The sequence below is a fragment of the Erpetoichthys calabaricus genome, chromosome 13 (assembly GCF_900747795.2).
Source record: "Erpetoichthys calabaricus chromosome 13, fErpCal1.3, whole genome shotgun sequence".
Taxonomy (NCBI): Eukaryota; Metazoa; Chordata; class Cladistia; order Polypteriformes; family Polypteridae; genus Erpetoichthys; species Erpetoichthys calabaricus.
This window is the reverse complement of record NC_041406.2, coordinates 122,463,119-122,481,582: the sequence shown is the minus strand read 5'-3', so window position 1 is coordinate 122,481,582 and position 18,464 is coordinate 122,463,119. Positions and strand designations below refer to the sequence as shown.

The following is an 18,464-nucleotide window of genomic DNA, read 5'->3' as shown; positions in this document are numbered from 1 at the left end:
ATTACTGAGCCTAATATTAAATGGAATCTTAATATAAATTATTACTACTAGCCAACCCGCGGCGTAGCATACGCCGCATAATTATGTATTGATGGGTGAACACTTCCTGAAAGACACAGTTGTCCAAATGGGGTTGGTTTTGAGGATACGACTGTAGGTGAATGAAAAGATGTAACTCTGGAGAGGGCAACATACAATACAGTGTTTTACACGCTGCATACAGCGATTCACATCGAAGTATAGACACTGCTAAGAACATGGAATACCCCTCGCAAACTGTTTTACACACTGCATACAGCGATTCACATCCGCGACAAATTGTTTTACACGCTGCATACAGCGATTCACATCCGCGACAAATATGATTCTTCTTAGATGGTGCTGGCGTGTCCACCCTCGCTCTCGAAGCATACACACTGCCTGGTCATGTGCCCACTCGCAAGAGCAACTAACAGAGACCCGCCCACCAACTGTAAGACCATGGGATACCCCTCGCAAACTGTTCTACACGCCACATACAGCGATTCACATCTGCGACAAACAAACTGTTTTACACGCTGCATACAGCGATTCACATCCGCGACATGATTTTTCTTAGATGGGCCTGTTGCGTCCACCCTCGCACTCGAAGCATACACCCTGCCTAGTCATGTGCTCGGTCACAAGAGCAACTGACAGAGACCCGCCCACCAACTCTAAGACCATGGGATACCCCTCGGAAACTGTTCTACACGCCGCATACAGCGATTCACATCCGCGACAAACAAGCCTCTTCTTAGATAGTCCTGCCGCGTTCACCCTCGTTCTCGAAGCATACACACCGCCTGGTCATGTGCCTGCTCGCAAGAGAAACTCACGGAGACCCGCCCACCAACTCTAAGACCATGGCGTGTAAAACAGTTTGCGATGGTGGATGCAGTCGTGCATCATAACCGAAAAGAATACAGTGGACTTGGTTCACGACCATAATTCGTTCCAAAACTGTGGTCGTAAACCGATTTGGTCGTGAACCGAAGCAATTTCTCCCATAGGATTGTATGTAAATACAATTAATCAGTTCCAGACTGTACGAACTGTATGTAAATATATATTTTAAGTTTTTAAGCACAAATATAGTTAATTAAACCATAGAATGCACAGCGTAATAGTAAACTAAATGTAAAAACATTGAATAACACTGAGAAAACCTTAAACAACAGAGAAAACTAACACTGCAAGAGTTTGTGCTATAGCGCTACCAACCGCTGGCTAAAAACACTTTTTTTTTAATGAGTTTTAAGCACAGGGAAAAAAATGAACATTTGAAAAAATCCGTAATTTAATAAACCACTAAGAAAAGTAACATTGCAACAATGCACGCTACGAACCGATCGCTGTAAACAGAAGTGAAAACAAAATCAAGCCCAGTGCATTCTTTAACTGCTTTCCTACCTTATGAGTCCAGCCCCCCCTCTCTCTCGTGCTGCCTGTGTGTGTGCGTCGGTCTCTCTCTCGCGCTGCCTGTGTGTGTGCGTCTGTCTCTCTCTGGCACTGCCTGTGTGTGTGCGCGCGTCTCTCTCTGGCGCTGCCCGTGTGTGTGCGCGGCTCTCTCTCTCGCGCTGGCTCTGTGTGTGCACAGCTCTCTCTCTCGCGCTGCCTGTGTGTGTGCCTCTGTCTCTCTCTGGCGCTGCCTGTGTGTGTGCGCGGCTCTCTCTCGCGCTGCCTGTGTGTGTGCGGGGCTCTCTCTCGCGCGCTGCCTGTGTGTGTGCCTCTGTCTCTCTCTGGCACTGCCTGTGTGTGTGCGCGGCTCTCTCTCGCGCTGGCTGTGTGTGTGTGCGCGGCTGTCTCTCTCGCGCTGCCTGTGTGTGTGCCTCTGTCTCTCTCTGGCACTGCCTGTGTGTGTGTGCGCAGCTCTCTCTCTTGCGCTGCTTGTGTGTGTGCGCAGCTCTCTCGCGCTAGCTGTGTGTGTGCGTGGCTCACTCTCTCGCGCTGCCTGTGTGTGTGCCTCTGTCTCTCTCTGGCGCTGCCTGTGTGTGTGCATGGCTCTCTCTCTGGCGCTGCCTGTGTTTGTGCGCGGCTCTCTCTCGCGCTGCCTCTGTGTGAACCGAGGTTCCACTGAGGTTGACTAATGAAAAGTCAACGTGGCTCAGAGGTGCATGTGGAGTCTAGCAGAGACGAACGTGAATGACGCCCGGTGTTGTGAGTTGCTGCGTCCGAGTTGGTGGGCGTGGCTCTGCGAGTTGTCGTCGTATTCAATGGTCTTAGAGTTGGTGGGTGTGGCTGTCTTGTGTGCTTTCCATGGGTGGCTACTTGTCAGCGGCTTAGTGAATTACTAGGGGGCTTCGCCCCCTGCTCGCTTCGCTCGCCAGCCCCCTGTGTTTGGTGTTCCAGATACACACCTTTAAGATTGTTGCTATTTCATTAATTTCACTTTTATTTCAGAACTTACGTAAAAACAATATTTGGAATCTTTTGACTCTCAATGTGCTGAATCCTTTAAATGAGGTCCGTGAGACATGTGTTTAATGACTGTGTACCATAATTCAGGATAGGTTTTGGAATTACAGCACAGAAAAAGCGATCCACATCATCAGCAGTCATTAATTTGTTTTGGAAAGTAAGCAATAAATGCATGTGAGGTAAAACAGTCTTACAATATTTACATACATCTGACATATCACCTGTGTCCATATATTCGATCACTATTCGCCGTTTAGTTATTTCTCAGAGTAATAATTTTTCTTTTTTTGCGGTAATGCAATGTTTACGTTCTTTGTTTAACACTGTCGTTTATTTCTGCTTTCATTTTCTGTATCTTGCTCTGAATGTGTTTCGTGCTCACATGCTCACGCCCAAGTCTTTTGAATTCCAGTTTTCATTATCTGTAACCTGCTCTGCATGTGTTTGGCCTCCTCTTTATGACGTTTTACTTTGTTGTCTACTCTGTCTTTCGCCTACCCCCAGCATTTTGAACCCGTGCCTGCTGTTCACCGTTAGTAATATGGTAAGTAATATGGATGATTGCACTTACTGTTAATATGGAGCGTTTTCTGTGGCTGTACTGTTAATAATGCATCACTGTAATGAGATTCACCTATGCTGTATAGTTTGTATGTGTGAGGATAACGTATGTGTAATACGGATCGTTCGTTTATTCTTATTACCCATCAGGTGTTGCGCCTGTGTCATCTGTGGTTGTACTGTTAAAATTGTATTACTGTAATGTGATTCAAATATGTTGTTTTGTCCGTATTTGTCGGGTTTCTGTATGATGTCGGGTGTTTGCTTGCGGTTTCTTAGAAGTGCGTGGATGCTGCTGTGTAGTGTGTACGTTTATTTCAGTTGCGCGTTGTAGGCGAATACGCCTTTCGTAGTATCTGGCGATTTCCGTAGTACAATTCGTTTTCCGTACTATGTCGGGCTTGATTTGTGAACCTTTGTGGACTCCGTAGTCTGTCCCGTTTCACTCTGGGGCGGGGATAATGTGATTCAAATATGTTGTTTTGTCCGTATTTGTGGGGTTTCTGTATGATGTCGGGTGTTTGCTTGCGGTTTTTTAGAAGTGCGTGAATTCTGCTGTGTAGTGTGGACGTTTATTTCAGTTGCGCGTTGTAGGAGAATGCGCCTTTCGTAGTATCTGGCGATTTCCATACTGCAAGTCGCTTTCCGTACTATCTCGGGCTTGATTTGTGAACCTTTGTGGAGTCCGTAGTCTGTCCCGTTTCATTTCCGTACTGCAATTCGCTTTCCGTACTATCTCGGGCTTGGTTTGTCAACCTTTGTGGAGTCCGTAGTCTGTACCGTTTCACTCTGGGTCGGGGGGCTGACTCCTGTGTTTTGTGTGGTGGTGTCGTTGCCTACGGGCACGTTGCCTCATTTCTTATTTCTGTCAGTGGAGCTCTTTCGGTTTTGAGCTGTAATCGCGGGCTTGATGTGTGACCCTTTGTGGACTCCGTAGTCTGCTCCGTTTCACTCGGGGGGCGTGGGTCTGACTCCGCTTTTTTTGTGTGCTATGGGCGCGTTGCCTCATTTCTTATTTATGTTAGTGTGTGTACTCCGTAGTCTGTCCCGTTTCACTCTGGGGCGTGGGTCTGACTCCTCTTTTTTGTGTGCTATGGGCACATTGCCCCATTTCTTATTTCTGATAGTGGAGCTGTTTCGTTATTGAGCCGGAACTCCTTCGTTCTTGGTGGATTGCGCGTTAGTTGAGCTGTGTTGTTTTTGAGCCATTACTCCTGCGATCTCGGTGGATCGCGCTGTTTCGTTTTTGAGTTTATGGGCGCGTTGCCTCATTTCTTATTTATGTTAGTGTGTGTACTCCATAGTCTGTCCCGTTTCACTCTGGGGCGTGGGTCTGACTCCTGTAACCTGCTCTCCATGTGTTTGGCCCCGTTCTTTAATCTCTTTATGATGTTTTAATTTGTTTCCTACTCTGTCTTTTATTTCTGACCTCGCTTTATCCTGCTTGCGGCATGTCAGACGGTTCGTAGTCTCTCCCGTTTTGCTCCGGGGGTGGGGGTGGGGGGGGCTTGGTGTGGTGCCTGCGCACGTTCGTTAGTCTCTCCCGTTTCACTCTGGGGAGGGGGGGCTTTGTGTGGCGCCTGCGCACTATGTCTCCTGCATCCACGGGCAGGTCCCTGCGCCCATATTCGGTTTACCATTCTCGGTTAGTAATATGGATATACGGTGGCCGTGGCTGTCTTGCGTGCTTTGCATGGGTGGCTACTTGTCGGCGGCTTAGTGAATTATATATATATAGATGTTATTGCATGTCTTCTCCTCCACTCCTAGAAACATTCTTAGAAATCTAGTAGTCTTTTTACAGTCTTACTTTATAGATAACCAACGTATGTGTTTCCCCTTGCCAAAATGTGAAAGTTTTCCCTTTTGGCATCTTTTGACTAGAAAACCCTTTCTTGTGCCATTCGATTTAAATATACTGAAATTCTACCAAAAGGAACCATTTAATCACCTTACACTCATAATCCTTCTTTTCTGGTACATCAAAGTAACTTGAAGAGTATAAGATGCTTTGTATAGTGTCCACACCAGTAAAACAGCACACTCCTCTGGTCTCTGGTGGTCTAGTACCTTCAAGTCCAGACAATTAAAAGAACCACTCAAACAAAACTGAAGCCGGGCTCACTTCCATTTCCAGCATGTTTCCACCATTAGCTCACGCTAGCTTAAACCTAACTGAGACTATGTTGTAAATACCTAGATTCTTTCTATTAATGTGGTACTGCTGGACCAAATGACATGTTATCTAACACATTGCTTTATCTCATTTCTGTTTTTGCTTTCTTATCTAAGTCTACAAATTCTTAGATTGTCAGATGTATTTTCAAATCAGTTTTTAGATAATTCCTTACTTCTCCTAAGGGCAGCACAACACTTTACATGTAAACTTAAAGGGCAGCTCTCCAACAGAAAGGACAACAGTGTGGGTCCTAGAATGACAGCAGTGTAGTACTCTTAATGAACAGTTAATCAGAGCTCTAAAGACTTAGGAGCCTCTGGCTGCTGAAATGAAACACTTAGGAGCCAAGGTACTTGCCAAATTACAGAATCAATGTTCTGTTAGTGAAAGTCTGTCTTTATTTTTAATTTTTTAATTTCCCTCTTAAGACTGAAAGTGGAACATGAAGTGTAAGCATCATTTGTAATCCAGCCACCATTTACTATGTCTAAAAGCATACTTTGTAAAGTATTTTGATAGGTAATTTTGTAAGGTATGCTTTAACTGTTACATATTATAAAGATTTACTTGAAAAAAAAATAAGTGTATACAAAATAAAACCACTGGATATGTGCTAACATTGGAATATTTTTATATTTTAAGATTAATGAGATGAAAGTTACGTTAATTCTTTTTCATCATGCTCTCTGAGTCTGTTATATGCCTTTTACCTGTTATCTCACAGATTCTCCTGTCTTAGCAGAGGACATCTGAAGCACAGGGTGACCATTGAGTTCTTGGACACATTCCAGACCAAAGTCATTCTTGGCTGGTTACTCAGTTTGGTAGGATGACCAGTATGAAGAGTCCCGGTGGGTTCCAAACTTCTTCCATTTCATAATTATTAAAGGTCACCATGCTCCTGGAAACACCCAAAACTTTAGAAATGGTTTTATACCCTTGCACTGATCTATGCTTAACCACAATTTGATCACAGATGTCTACAGAGAGTTCCTTGGACTTCATGACTAGGTTTTTGTCCTGACATGCAATGTGAGTTGTTGGTTTATTATTAGCAGCAGCATAATAATAATAATAATAATAATAATAATAATAATAATAATAATAATAAACCAACAAAAGATGAGAAGAGACAGAACTGGGAGAGTTAAAAGTTAATAAAGACAAAATTGGACAAGAAGTTATGGGGGAAGAAACAGAAAATGAGATAAAAGAACTGAAAAATGGCAAAACAAAAGAGCTAGTCAATATACCGACAGAAAAGATTAAAACTCTTGGTGACAAAGGGAAACAAGAACTAAAAAGGTTGAACAAAAAAAATAAAGGAAAATTGCCAGATTACATCAGGGAAGCAGTGTTAACACCAATACTAAAAAAGACAAATTCAACAAACTGTGAAGACTGTAGAATAATAAGCTTATCATCACAAGCATCAAAGGTTAATGTTATAGTTGATTGCAAAAAGGCTAGAAAAAAAGACAGAAAGCTGTATGGAAGATGATTAATGTGGGGCCCAGTAAAGGGAGAGAAATGAGAGATGCAGTTGGAGTGTTAAGAATTCTCAGTGAAAGAATTAATAAAAGTAATAAATTAATTTAAAAAAACTGTCTGTTTGTAGACCTGTAGAAAGCATTTGACCGAGGTAAACTGGGTAAAACTGCTGGGCATATTGAGAGGCATAGGTTAGGAACCAGTCAACAAAAGTATGACCCATATATACTAACTGAGGCATGACAAATAGGAAGAGGTAATAGACATGGATGCACACTCTCACTAATCCTGTCTAACATCGATATTAAAAGAACAATTAAAGAAGCACTGACAAACAATAAGTTGGTTGTGAAAGTTGGAGGAAGATGGACTACACCGATAAGATTTGAAGTTGAGCAATAATATCAAGCAATAAAGAAGGACTACAGAAAACTAATGAACAAATTAGATTACACATGCAAGATGTATGGAATGAAGATCAATGTAAAGAAAAAAGAAGTGATGTGTATATTGAAAGAAAGAACAACAAAACTAGTAATAATAAAAATTGGAGAACAGATCTTGGAAGAAGTAGACACTTTAAAAATTGGGAAGTATGCTATCAACGGATGAAGAAGTTGGAAAAACAAAAATATGCATAAAGCAGTGGTAAAAGCAGCCATCAATATGACAAAAATTGATAACAAATGGAATGGATAGAAAACTGAAAAAGAATAATAAAAAACTAATCTAGAGTGTTGCATTATATGGAGTAGAGCCATGGACACTAAGGAGAAAGGAATATAAACAGATTGGGAGCATTTAAAATGTGGCTACAGAAAACTGATGGAGAAGATCAGTTGAATGAATAAACTATCTACTAAAAAGTGCTGGAAAGAATTAGTGAAGAAGGGAGCATGCTTGAAAGTGATAACAAGGCAACAAAACTGGATGGAACATGTACTAGGAGGAGAAAGAAATCAAGGGGAAGGACAAGACAAGATATATTATATTACCTGAATGATGGTAAATCCTACCAAGCAATGAAAAGAAGATCATAAGACAGAGTACAATGGTTTGACTGGCAATCGAAAGACCTTATGGCAGATAACGAAAGAGAAAAGCAGTGTGAATTGTAGGGACCATATATACAAAGGTGTGTACCTTTCTAAGCTATGCCAGATTAATTCAATTTGCCTAAGGTAAACTCCATCTAGACACATGTCAAGGATAATTAAAGTGAAAAGGATACACCCAGTTTCTGAATACTTATATAAATGAGAGATTTCAGTTTTTGATTTTTAGTAAATTTGCAAACCTTTCTGAAAACATGTTTGCACTTTGTTATTATTGGTCATTGAATGCAGAATAATGGACAAAAATTGTGAAGGGGTTTGATTATTTTCTGAATCCACAGTATAGAGACAAACAAGTTCACTATACTAAGTAGTCAACTGCAGAGAATATTCATGCACACAGATTCAGTAACATGGGATCAATTTAGAGCTACCAATACATCTAACACACATACCTCTGGAAAGAGAAGTATATTTGAATACCATGGAGAAACAACTCTTGCATAAGCGAAGATAATGTAAAAACTCCCATGGAGCTGATATGGAAGTGCTAATCATTCCATCACCATATTGCTAAAAAACTAATGTGAGTAATGATGTGTGCTAATAAGACATTGATTAATAAGATAAAACAAATAACCTTACTTTAACCAGTACACATACAAACAGTATTAAGGACTAGACTCCATTTCCCAGCATGAACTATGTCAAGTCTATTCAGTTAGTTGTTAGTGGGGGCCTGATTATAAAATACCAGTCGAGGGGTCATTGAGTTTTACCACAAGGAGAAGTATAACTTGTTCTTTCACTATTTTGAGTTACCTCTGTAACTGCAAATGTAGGAAATTTAGGCACCAAAATATTTTTATTCACAATCTCTGTTTTTAGCATTGTCTTACATTCATTTGAAAATTGACCTTCTCATATAGTCTGTGATGTGACTTTTTAAAACTGCTCTTTTCACCCTTTACATCACAGATCTGTCATTCACATACATCTGAGTGCAAATTACTGCATCAAAACACTTAATTGCATCAGTATCTGTTTATGAATAAATATTTACTGCTTGCTTTACTTTTAATGGAATGGCATCCTATCCAATGGTAGTTTCTGTATAACACACAAAGATCCTTAGACAGGTGCCAGTTAGCCATTACCCTGTAGTAAAATATTCACTTTAGGAAAAAGTTCCAATGCACTAGTAATATTTTGGAAGCACATAATATAATTGATTCACATTTCAAATTAAACAACTTTATTTCAAGATGACAGCAAATCGAAGGCTAATACTGATGTCAGGTTCTTATTAGTTGTTTATGGCGTTAAAGAGCTTAACATCTGGATAATATACATGGCGTTCTATATTAGTCCTGTAAAATAATGTTAATTAAGTAAAAGCATTTATCTAAGCCTTTTCACAACATTTTATTCTGTCATCAATACTCTGCACATAAAAAGGAAAAGCAAAAATAAATGACCTCTATAAACAGTTCTTGTTCTGCCTTTCACATGTTAATACACACATGTACATCAAATCTAACAGCATGAAAAATTAACACAAGAAAGTGTATTTTTACAGTAAAAATAAAACAGCTTAGTCAATCTTTCCCAGCAAAGATTTATATGAAAATGCTTTCAGAGCCATTGAAAAGGTTATTACTCTGCTCTATTTTTATCTCTTCAAACAGTGTTCAGCAAATTTTATTTACCTCTCTATCAGCCATTGCACATCTGGGAAGTCAAAACCATCTACTCGAGGAGAATGCATCAAATCCTTTGCTGGCAAGTACTTTCCTCTAAATCCCTCCTGACCTCAGTAATGTCACTTCCAAACACTCTCTCTTATAATGCACATAACTTCTAAATGCCTTTTAGATTTAGCTGTTTCAGACAATATTTTTTATACCCGCTTCCTGAAGCATTTCACCCTTCGCGTACTATACACTGATAGGTGCTCTTCTAGCCTAAAGTCCCTGGATTGGTGACCTGCAACAAGGGCTGTTGGGAACATGACAGGGTGTTATAGTATAATACTGTTATCATGGGCTGTATATAGCTGGAGGTCAAGTAGGATTTCACCCTGCAAGGAGGATTATTGTACTTAGCTGATTACTGCCTAGCAGTTGCTGTCCACTAAATGCAGGCTCAGAGATTTGTCCCAAATTAATGTACCTATGAATCAAGAAGTAATTATCCTAGTACTAATATTACCTTCTTTTGAATTCAGAATAAATAGATGGATGAAAATAGAATATGATTCAAAGAAGATTAAAGTGATTTGCAATTTCACATTACACATACATTTCTGAACTGCACAATACAAAGGATTCTATACTACATACTGCATGATGCATTGTAGACTGCACTGTTTTAACTACCTGAATACTTTTGTACCTTTTAACTCATTATTGTTTTATATCTTTCTTTTGAAATTTAACTAAGAAGCTGTGCAATTACTCAACAATATGATACAAACATGTACCTTCCCTTATTTTAATATAGCAGCAAACATAATAATTTATTCATATTAATTATATAACAGTCATAACAGTTATTGAATAAGTGCTGTGAGAAACCTGCCCGACCACAGACAGACAGACACCGAATGTCCCGAAAATTACCCGTTTATTTTACACAGTGCCAAAACAGCCAACTCAGTCTCATTCTTTCTCTCTCTTACTCTCTTTCTTTTCTCCAGCCACCTCCTCCTCCTAACTCAGGCTCCTGTCTTCTCCCTCCCGACTCTCGTCTAGAGTGGAGTGCGGTGGCCTCCTTTATACAGCACCCGGAAGTTTGATTAGCATCCGGCAGCACTTCTGGGTGTGGCAGAAGTGCTGCATGCAGATTCAGCTCCTCTTCTGACAGCACTTCCTGTTGTGGCGGAAGTGCTGTCGACCACTGTTCTGGAGCTATCCAGACGCCCCCAGGCGGTGGCCACGTCCTCCCACAAGGTTTAGTGTCCCAGCTCCGTGGCCAACTATGCAACCCAGGAAGGCCGCTCTCTCATGTTCCAGTGTGAGCTGGGGGGCTGATCGCATCCCTACAGGGTAAAAAACGCTGAAAGACTACCTTCACATTGCTCCCTTGCTTGCTGGGCTTACTTGCGGCCGATCTATCGCATGATCCGCGTGCTTCTTCGCATACTTAAAAGTCCGAATAGCACCTGTCAGTTTTTGATTGTTTGCTTTTCTCTCTCTCTCTCTCTCTGACTTTCCCTGCTCCTAACGCGCACTCCTTTGAAGAGGAAGATATGTTTGCATTCTTTTAATTGTGAGACGCAACTGTCATCTCCGTCTTGTCAAGGAGCATGTTTAAACTTTTGAAAAAGAGACATGTGTTTGTTTGCAGTGTTTGAATAAAGTTCCTGTCTCTACAACCTCCTGTGTTTCTATGCAAATCTGTGACCCAAGCATGACACCGGGTAAAATACTGCCCCTCTCCCGGTCCTTCCCGTCTCCCGGCATCCCGGTGGGGCAATGTCCCCGGACATCTATCACAGTGTGTAATCTAAAACATTAACATAATAACAACAAATGAACATTTCTAATTACACCTTTTATTGGCTAGCTATAAAGATTACAATATGCAAGCTTTCTAGGCAACTCTGGCCCTTTCTTCAGGCAAGACGTACATTTAGTATCCGGAAGGTTGCCACTTCGAATCCTATTACTGCCAAAAGAGATCCCACTCCGTTGGACACTTGAGCAAAGCCCTTAACCTATAATTGCTCCAGGGGTGCTGTACAATGCCTGACCCTGTGCTCTGACTCCAAGGGGTATGTGAAAAACAATAGTTCCTAATACAAGAAATTGTATAAGGCAATAAAAAAAAAAGTATAGTGGAAGGCTGCTGGAAGTTATTTTACAATCTAAATAGTGAGAAATTAAATTAGCAGACAAAAAAGCAAGGCAAAATAAAACCAAAATAAAAACAGGAGTTCGGAGTACCCACCCTTTTTGGAGTCCTGGAGGGGGTGCTAGAGGGCATACCTTCTGGGGACTCCCTCGTTCTGCTGGAGACTTCAATGCTAACGTGGGCAATGACAGTGAGACCTGGAAGGGCGTGATTGGGAGGAACTGGCCCCCCCGATCTGAACCCGAGCGGTGTTTTGTTATTGGACTTCTGTGCTCGTCACGGATTATCCATAACGAACACCATGTTCAAGCATAGGGGTGTTCATATGTGCACTTGGCACCAGGACACCCTAGGCCTCAGTTCGATGATCGACTTTATGGTCGTGTCGTCGGACCTTGCGGCCATATGTCTTGGACACTCGGGTGAAGAGAGGGGCGGAGCTGTCAACTGATCACCACCTGGTGGTGAGTTGGCTTCGATGGTGGGGGAGGATGCCGGTCAGGCGTGGTAGGGCCCAAACGTGTTGTGAGGGTCTGCTGGGAACGTCTGGCAGAGCCCCCTGTCAGAAGTAGCTTCAACTCCCACCTCCGGCAGAACTTCGACCACATCCCGAGGGAGGTGGGGGACATTGAGTCCGAATGGGCCATGTTCCGTGCCTCTATTGTTGAGGCAGCTGACCGGAGCTGTGGCCGTAAGGTGGTCGGTGCCTGTCGTGGCGGCAATCCCTCTCTCTTGCGCTGACTATCTGTGATCCTGACGTATGGGGATTGAGCAGGGGGGCTGTTCGCACACCTAGACGATACGGACGCTCGTCTAAAAATGCTGAAAGATTATCTTCACGTTGCTATCTTTTGTGCAGCTGCTTCCTGAAACGACATGCCGCACAGTGCTTCGCATACTTAAAAGCTCGAAGGGCACGTATTGATTATTGACTGAAAAACAAACTCTGTCTCTCTCTCTCTCTCTCTCTCTCCTCTCCCTGCTCCTGACGGAGGGGGTGCGAGTTGCGCCTTCAACAGCTTTGTGCCGCGGTGCTTCGCATACTTAAAAGCAAAACAGCCCTATTGATTTGTTTGCTAGAGATTGTTTTCTCTATCTATGTGACATTCTGTGCTCCTGACATGCACTCCTTTGAAGAGAAAGATATGTTTGCATTCTTTTAATTGTGAGACAGAACTGTCATCTCTGTCTTGTCATGGAGCACAGTTTAAACTTTTGAAAAAGAGACAAATGTTTGTTTGCAGTGTTTGAATAACGTTCCTGTCTCTCTACAACCTCCTGTGTTTCTGCGCAAATCTGTGACCCAAGCATGACAATATAAAAATAACCATATAACATATGGTTTCTACTTCGCGGATTTTCTTATTTCGCGGGTGGCTCTGGAATGCAACCCCCGCGATGGAGGAGGGATTACTGTATAGGATAAATAATATATCATTAATTTGCAATGCATACATTTCATGTATGTTTCTTGTCTACAACGATCTGCATAAATGTAGAATGACAGGGAAATGCGTGGCAAGAAATAATGAACACATAACTAAAACAGAAACTTTTTTTATTTACATTATAATGACAAAATGCTGATGCGAAGTGTATAATGTATGGAGACTGAAGTCCAAATATCAAATAAAAACTTTCACAAAAGGTATAATAAAACAAGTGCGCTTTTATTTAAGTATATAACTGAAGAAAAATAAATTATTCAATTTACATGATGCTGTCAATGTGTAATAACCGAAGCCCAAATATCAATCGACACAACGTAGACATACCCGCTTGGCTGGTGCAAGGGTAAGAACAGCTATCTTGAAGTCAAGAGGTTAAGGGTTCAATCCTGGGTCTTCCACACATTCACCATTTTGAGTAGTGAGCAGCTATTACTGTTATTACTATTATATATGAGGGACGTTCAAAAAGTTTCCACAATTTTATGTTTTTTGTTGGAAACAGTGAAGACAGGAAGGAGTAGTAATTGGGCATTAAAAAGTTGGTACGACGGTCGGAAAATTGCATTGCAAACAAAAGTGACTATGTAGAAAAGTGATGTAATTTGTTTTTGAAATTCTTAATAAATAGAGTTTAAAAAAGTGTGTTTAAAAAACATCCCTCGTAATAAAAACTTACATTTGATTTGAGTCTGTAACTTTTTTTTTTATTCACTTTTATTCTCTCAGTCATTACTCATGTGGTACAACAAACTTGCCTCTCCCTTTCTGAGTTGATGACATTTATCTCCATTCTTTTTATACAAGAGCAGTGATGACCACAGCTTGTGCTGTGGTTGATGCCTGCTCAGAACTATTTGTTGTACAGGCAATCAAAGATACAGTGCCCCGTGAGCACTTATCCAGGACAATCATTCGGCATTTGCATTTAACAACAAAGATACACGTGCAGGGACGTGTGAAGAACAACAGATTTGTTGTAATCTCTGAACATCTGGCAATGTTTTGTTGAGAACTGTGTTTTGAGTTACAACCCAGGGCAACATATTACTGTTGATGAGCAACTGTTTCCAACCAAGGTCCATTGTCCTCTCTTGCAATACATCTCAACCAAGACTGACAATTTGGCATAAAGTTTTGGATTACGGTAGATTGGAGACAAAGTATATGGGCAATCTTCTACTTCTTCTTTCGGCTGCTCCAGTTAGAGGTTGCCACAGCGATCCTCCTCTTCCATATCTTTCTGTCCTCTGCATCTTGTTCTGTTACAACCATCACCTGCATGTCCTCTCTCACCACATCCATAAGCCTTCTCTTAGGCCTTCCTCTTTTTCTCTGGCCAGGCAGCTCTATCCTTAGCATTCTTCTCCTAATATACTCAGCATCTCTCTTCTGCACACATCCAAACCAACACAATCTCGCCTCTCTGACTTTGTCTCCCAACCATCCAACTTGAGCTGACCCTCTAATGTACTCATTTCTAATCCTGTTCATCCTCGTCACACCCAATGTAAATCTTAGCATCTTTAACTCTGCACCTCTAGCTCCTGTCTCCTGCTTTCTGGTAAGTCCCACCATCTCCAACCCATATAACATAGCTGGTCTCACTTACCGTCCTGTAGACCTTCCCTTTCACTCTAGGTGATATCCGTCTGTCACTAATCACTCTTGACACTCTTCTCCACCCATTCACCCTGCCTGCACTCTCTTTTTCACCCTCTCTTCCACAATCCCCATTACTCTGTACTGTTGATCCCAAGTATTTAAACTATACCACCTTTGCCAACTCTACTCCTTGCATCCTCACCATTCCACTGACCTCCCTCTCATTTACACACATGTATTCAGTCTTGTTCCTACTGACCTCATTCCTCTCCTCTCTAGAGCCTATCTCCACCTCTCCAAGGTCTCCTCAACCTGCTCCCTACTCTCGCTACAGATCACAGTGTCATCAGCAAACATCATAGTCCACAGGGACTCCTGTCTAATCTCATCTGTCAACCTGTCCATCACCATTGTAAATAAGAAAGGGCTTAGAGCCGATACCTGATGTAATCCCACCTCCACCTTGAATGCATCCGTCACTCCTACTGCAGACCTCACCACCATCACACTTCCCTCATACATATCCTGTATAAACTCTTACATACTTCTCTGCAACTCCCGACTTCCTCATACAATAACACAACATCCTCTCGAGGCACTTTGTCATATGCTTTCTCCAGGTCCACACAGCAACTTCTTCTGGCCTTCTCTATACTTCTCCATCAACATCCTCAGAGCAAAACATTGCATCTGTGGTGCTCTTTCTTGGCATGAAACCATACTGCTGCTCACTAATCATCACCTCACTTCTTAATCTAGCTTCCACTACTCTTTCCATAACTTCATGCTGTGGCTCATCAATTTTATCCCCCTGTAGTTACTACAGTCCTGACATCCCCCTTATTCTTAAATATTGGCACCAGTACACTTCTTCTCCACTCTCAGGAATCCTCTCACTTTCCAAGATTCCATTAAACAATCTGGTTAAAAACTCCACTGCCATCTCTCCTAAACACCTCCATGCTTCCACAGGTATGTCATCTGTACCAATGTTTTTCCATTCTTCATCCTCTTCATAGCTGTCCTTGCTTCCTCCTTGCTAATCGTTGCACTTCCTGATTCACTATCTCCACATCATCCAACCTCTTCTCTCTCTCGTTCTCTTCATTCATCATGCACTCCTTATTTAAGAAAAGATCCCAGTCATCCCAAGGGAAAAAGACTTTCCGAGACTGTGGTCATAAAGCTTATGGAGCTGTTTCTAGACAAAGGCAGAACTGTAACAACAGACAACTTCTTCACTTCACTTTCGCTGGCTAATAAACTGCTGCACCACAACAACAACTCTGCATATGGCACCATAAATAAAGTGCAATGGGAACTTCCACCTACAGCTAAAGTCACTTCAGTATGTGAGCAATTCTCCACGCTATTGTTTAGCTCTGGCATTGCCATGTTGATGGTGTATGCACCCCAAAAAGAAGTCTTTCTGCATTCTTATTACCATGGCACCATAACGTGGAGTTTGGGCAAGATCCAAAAAAAAAAAAAAAAAAAACATATTCAAATGGCAGCTCATGTTCAAATGACATAGCATTTTCAAATAATGATGTTTTCATGCATGGGAGATTGAGTGAGTGAGGCACACATACATTTGATGCCATTCAAGTGGTAACTGGACTATAAAATAAACACTTTTGCAAAGGTATAATGAAACAAGTGTGCTTTTATTAAAAAATAAAACTGAATAAAATAATTCAAGTGACAACAAGATACCTAGAAGACAAGATTTACCAGTGTCTTTGTGTCTGCTTATATCCCTTTTACAAGTAGCAAACATTTATACTGGGTGTTAGAGAATCAGATCAAATGTGTCTTTTTATTATATAACAATAATAATAATAGCAGCTCACTATTCAAAATGGTAAATGTGCAGAAGACCTGGGATCGAACCCTCAGCAGCTTGCTTATGAGACAGCAGTTCTTACCTCTGCACTAGCCAACCGGATATGTCTATTTTGTCTCGATTGATATTTGGGCTTCGGTTTTTACACATTGACAGTAACATGTAAACTGAATAATTTCTTTTTCTTCAGTTATATTGTTGAATAAAAGCACACTTGTTTTGTTATACCTTTTGTGAAAGTGTTTCATTTGATATTTGGACTTCAGTCCTCACACGTTATACATCTCATGTCAACATTTTGTCATTATTACTATAACATGAAAAGTTTCTGTTTTAGTTATGTGTTCAACATTTCCTATCATCCTACATTCGTACAGACAACAACAACAACATTTACTTATATAGCACATTTTCATACAAAAAAGTAGCTCAAAGTGCTTTACATAATGAAGAAAAGAAAATAAAAGACAAAATAAGAAATTAAAAAAAGACAACATTAGTTAACATACAAAAGGAGTAAGGTCTGATGGCCAGCGTGGACAGAAAATAACATTAAGCAAGGCATTATGACAACAAAACTAAAGTCAGTGCCTGATCAAATGACAATCATAAAGTCAGAGTTTACAAAAAGCACTCTTTTACCCATCCACACTGTTACACAAGACCTGGAGTCAGAGTTCTAAAACTCCTGTACGCACAAAAAGAGTATTGAAATGAGCATATGCAGCTTTCAATGCAAAAGTGGGTATTTATCAAAGAACAAGGGAAAACTTGCATATATCTATGGCAACTTTGAACCATCCATATGCAATGGTGATGAATATGACATATACATTTTATTTTAATTCCCTTTACAGAGGTCGACTTTTGCATATTTGCACCACAGAACATTGTTTATATTGACTACCTGTTTTCACTTCTAAGGTTACGAAACAAATGCACAGTAAAAACACGGGTGTGATTCACTACTTGTGTACACAAAGTTATAAATACCATGCCCTATATCCTACTCATGGTCTAATGGTTTGACAGAGCATGGCTTGTCTAGCACTGCTTGAAGACTATGCAAATGGTCATATAGGAAGGGAACAAGCTTTTTGGCACTGAAAGCATTTTTTGCCCATGATAATGACTGGCTTCCAACAGCCATTCTTTTGGAACTACAGTCATATGAAAAAGTTTGGGAACCCCACTCAGCCTGCATAATAATTTACTTACTTTCAACCGTACACCATAGGACTCCTCAAACGCAATTGGCAGAGGCTGGATGCATCAGGTGGGAGACTACCTGACAAGATAATAAATGTTTGCGGCATTGTGTTTGCATATGTATGAGGTTCATTAGCAAAGTCCAAATATGGATATTTCAGGGTGTCAACCAGGCAGGGTTCAAGGCGCTTACATGTTTATAAAGACAGACTGCGTAGAACTGTGCGTGCACCAGATTTTACAAATTTAAATCTTTTCTGGCATATGCACATTTTAATGCTTGAATCTATGCAGTTTCACAAATTAAAAACCTATTGTTTTCAAATGTTTTCAACACTCTAGAAAGCTTTATCCCAAAAATTAGTTTTTTCTTCCTTCAGAAATACCATGTTTGTGTGGATGGAAAGCCAAAATGGAAAAAAGATACATTTTCAAATTTATATGTGTTAGTTTGGACTAGGTCTTACTGTGTGGGTAAGGAATATAGGTGAAGTTATCTTCTTTGCAGGTTCTACCATATCAAATTGAAGACTATGAATGGATACAAATGTGTGGCACGTGGCTGGGGGTGGAGAGACATGGAAAACACATGAAATGTGTATATTCCAAATAACAATATATTATTTACCCAATACAATTCCAGACATTTAACTCCCAGATAAAAAGACGTCAGCTGTGAGAGTTTTAAATCTGACTTGACTTCAATCTGCCTCAGTGGGGGATGGGGTAGCAGGCAGCTTGCTGATTGTGCTGATTCACTCATTTGCCAAACAAAG

General features: G+C 41.0%; 1 protein-coding gene across 32 annotated transcripts in view; it reads right to left on the bottom strand.

The window, feature by feature from the left end:
• rims2a (regulating synaptic membrane exocytosis 2a) overlaps positions 1-18,464 on the bottom strand; it is a 1,351,795-nt gene that overhangs the window by 671,765 nt on the left and 661,566 nt on the right. Inside the window, exon 1 of one of the 32 annotated variants that reach the window (XM_051936073.1) lies at positions 9,435-9,654. The exons of the other annotated variants lie outside the window; for them this stretch is intronic. Within the exon in view, the coding sequence (XP_051792033.1) occupies positions 9,435-9,493 (59 nt within the window). The 5' untranslated portion in view covers positions 9,494-9,654. Of the gene's footprint in view, positions 1-9,434; positions 9,655-18,464 lie in introns of those variants that run through there. 32 annotated transcript variants of the gene reach the window in all.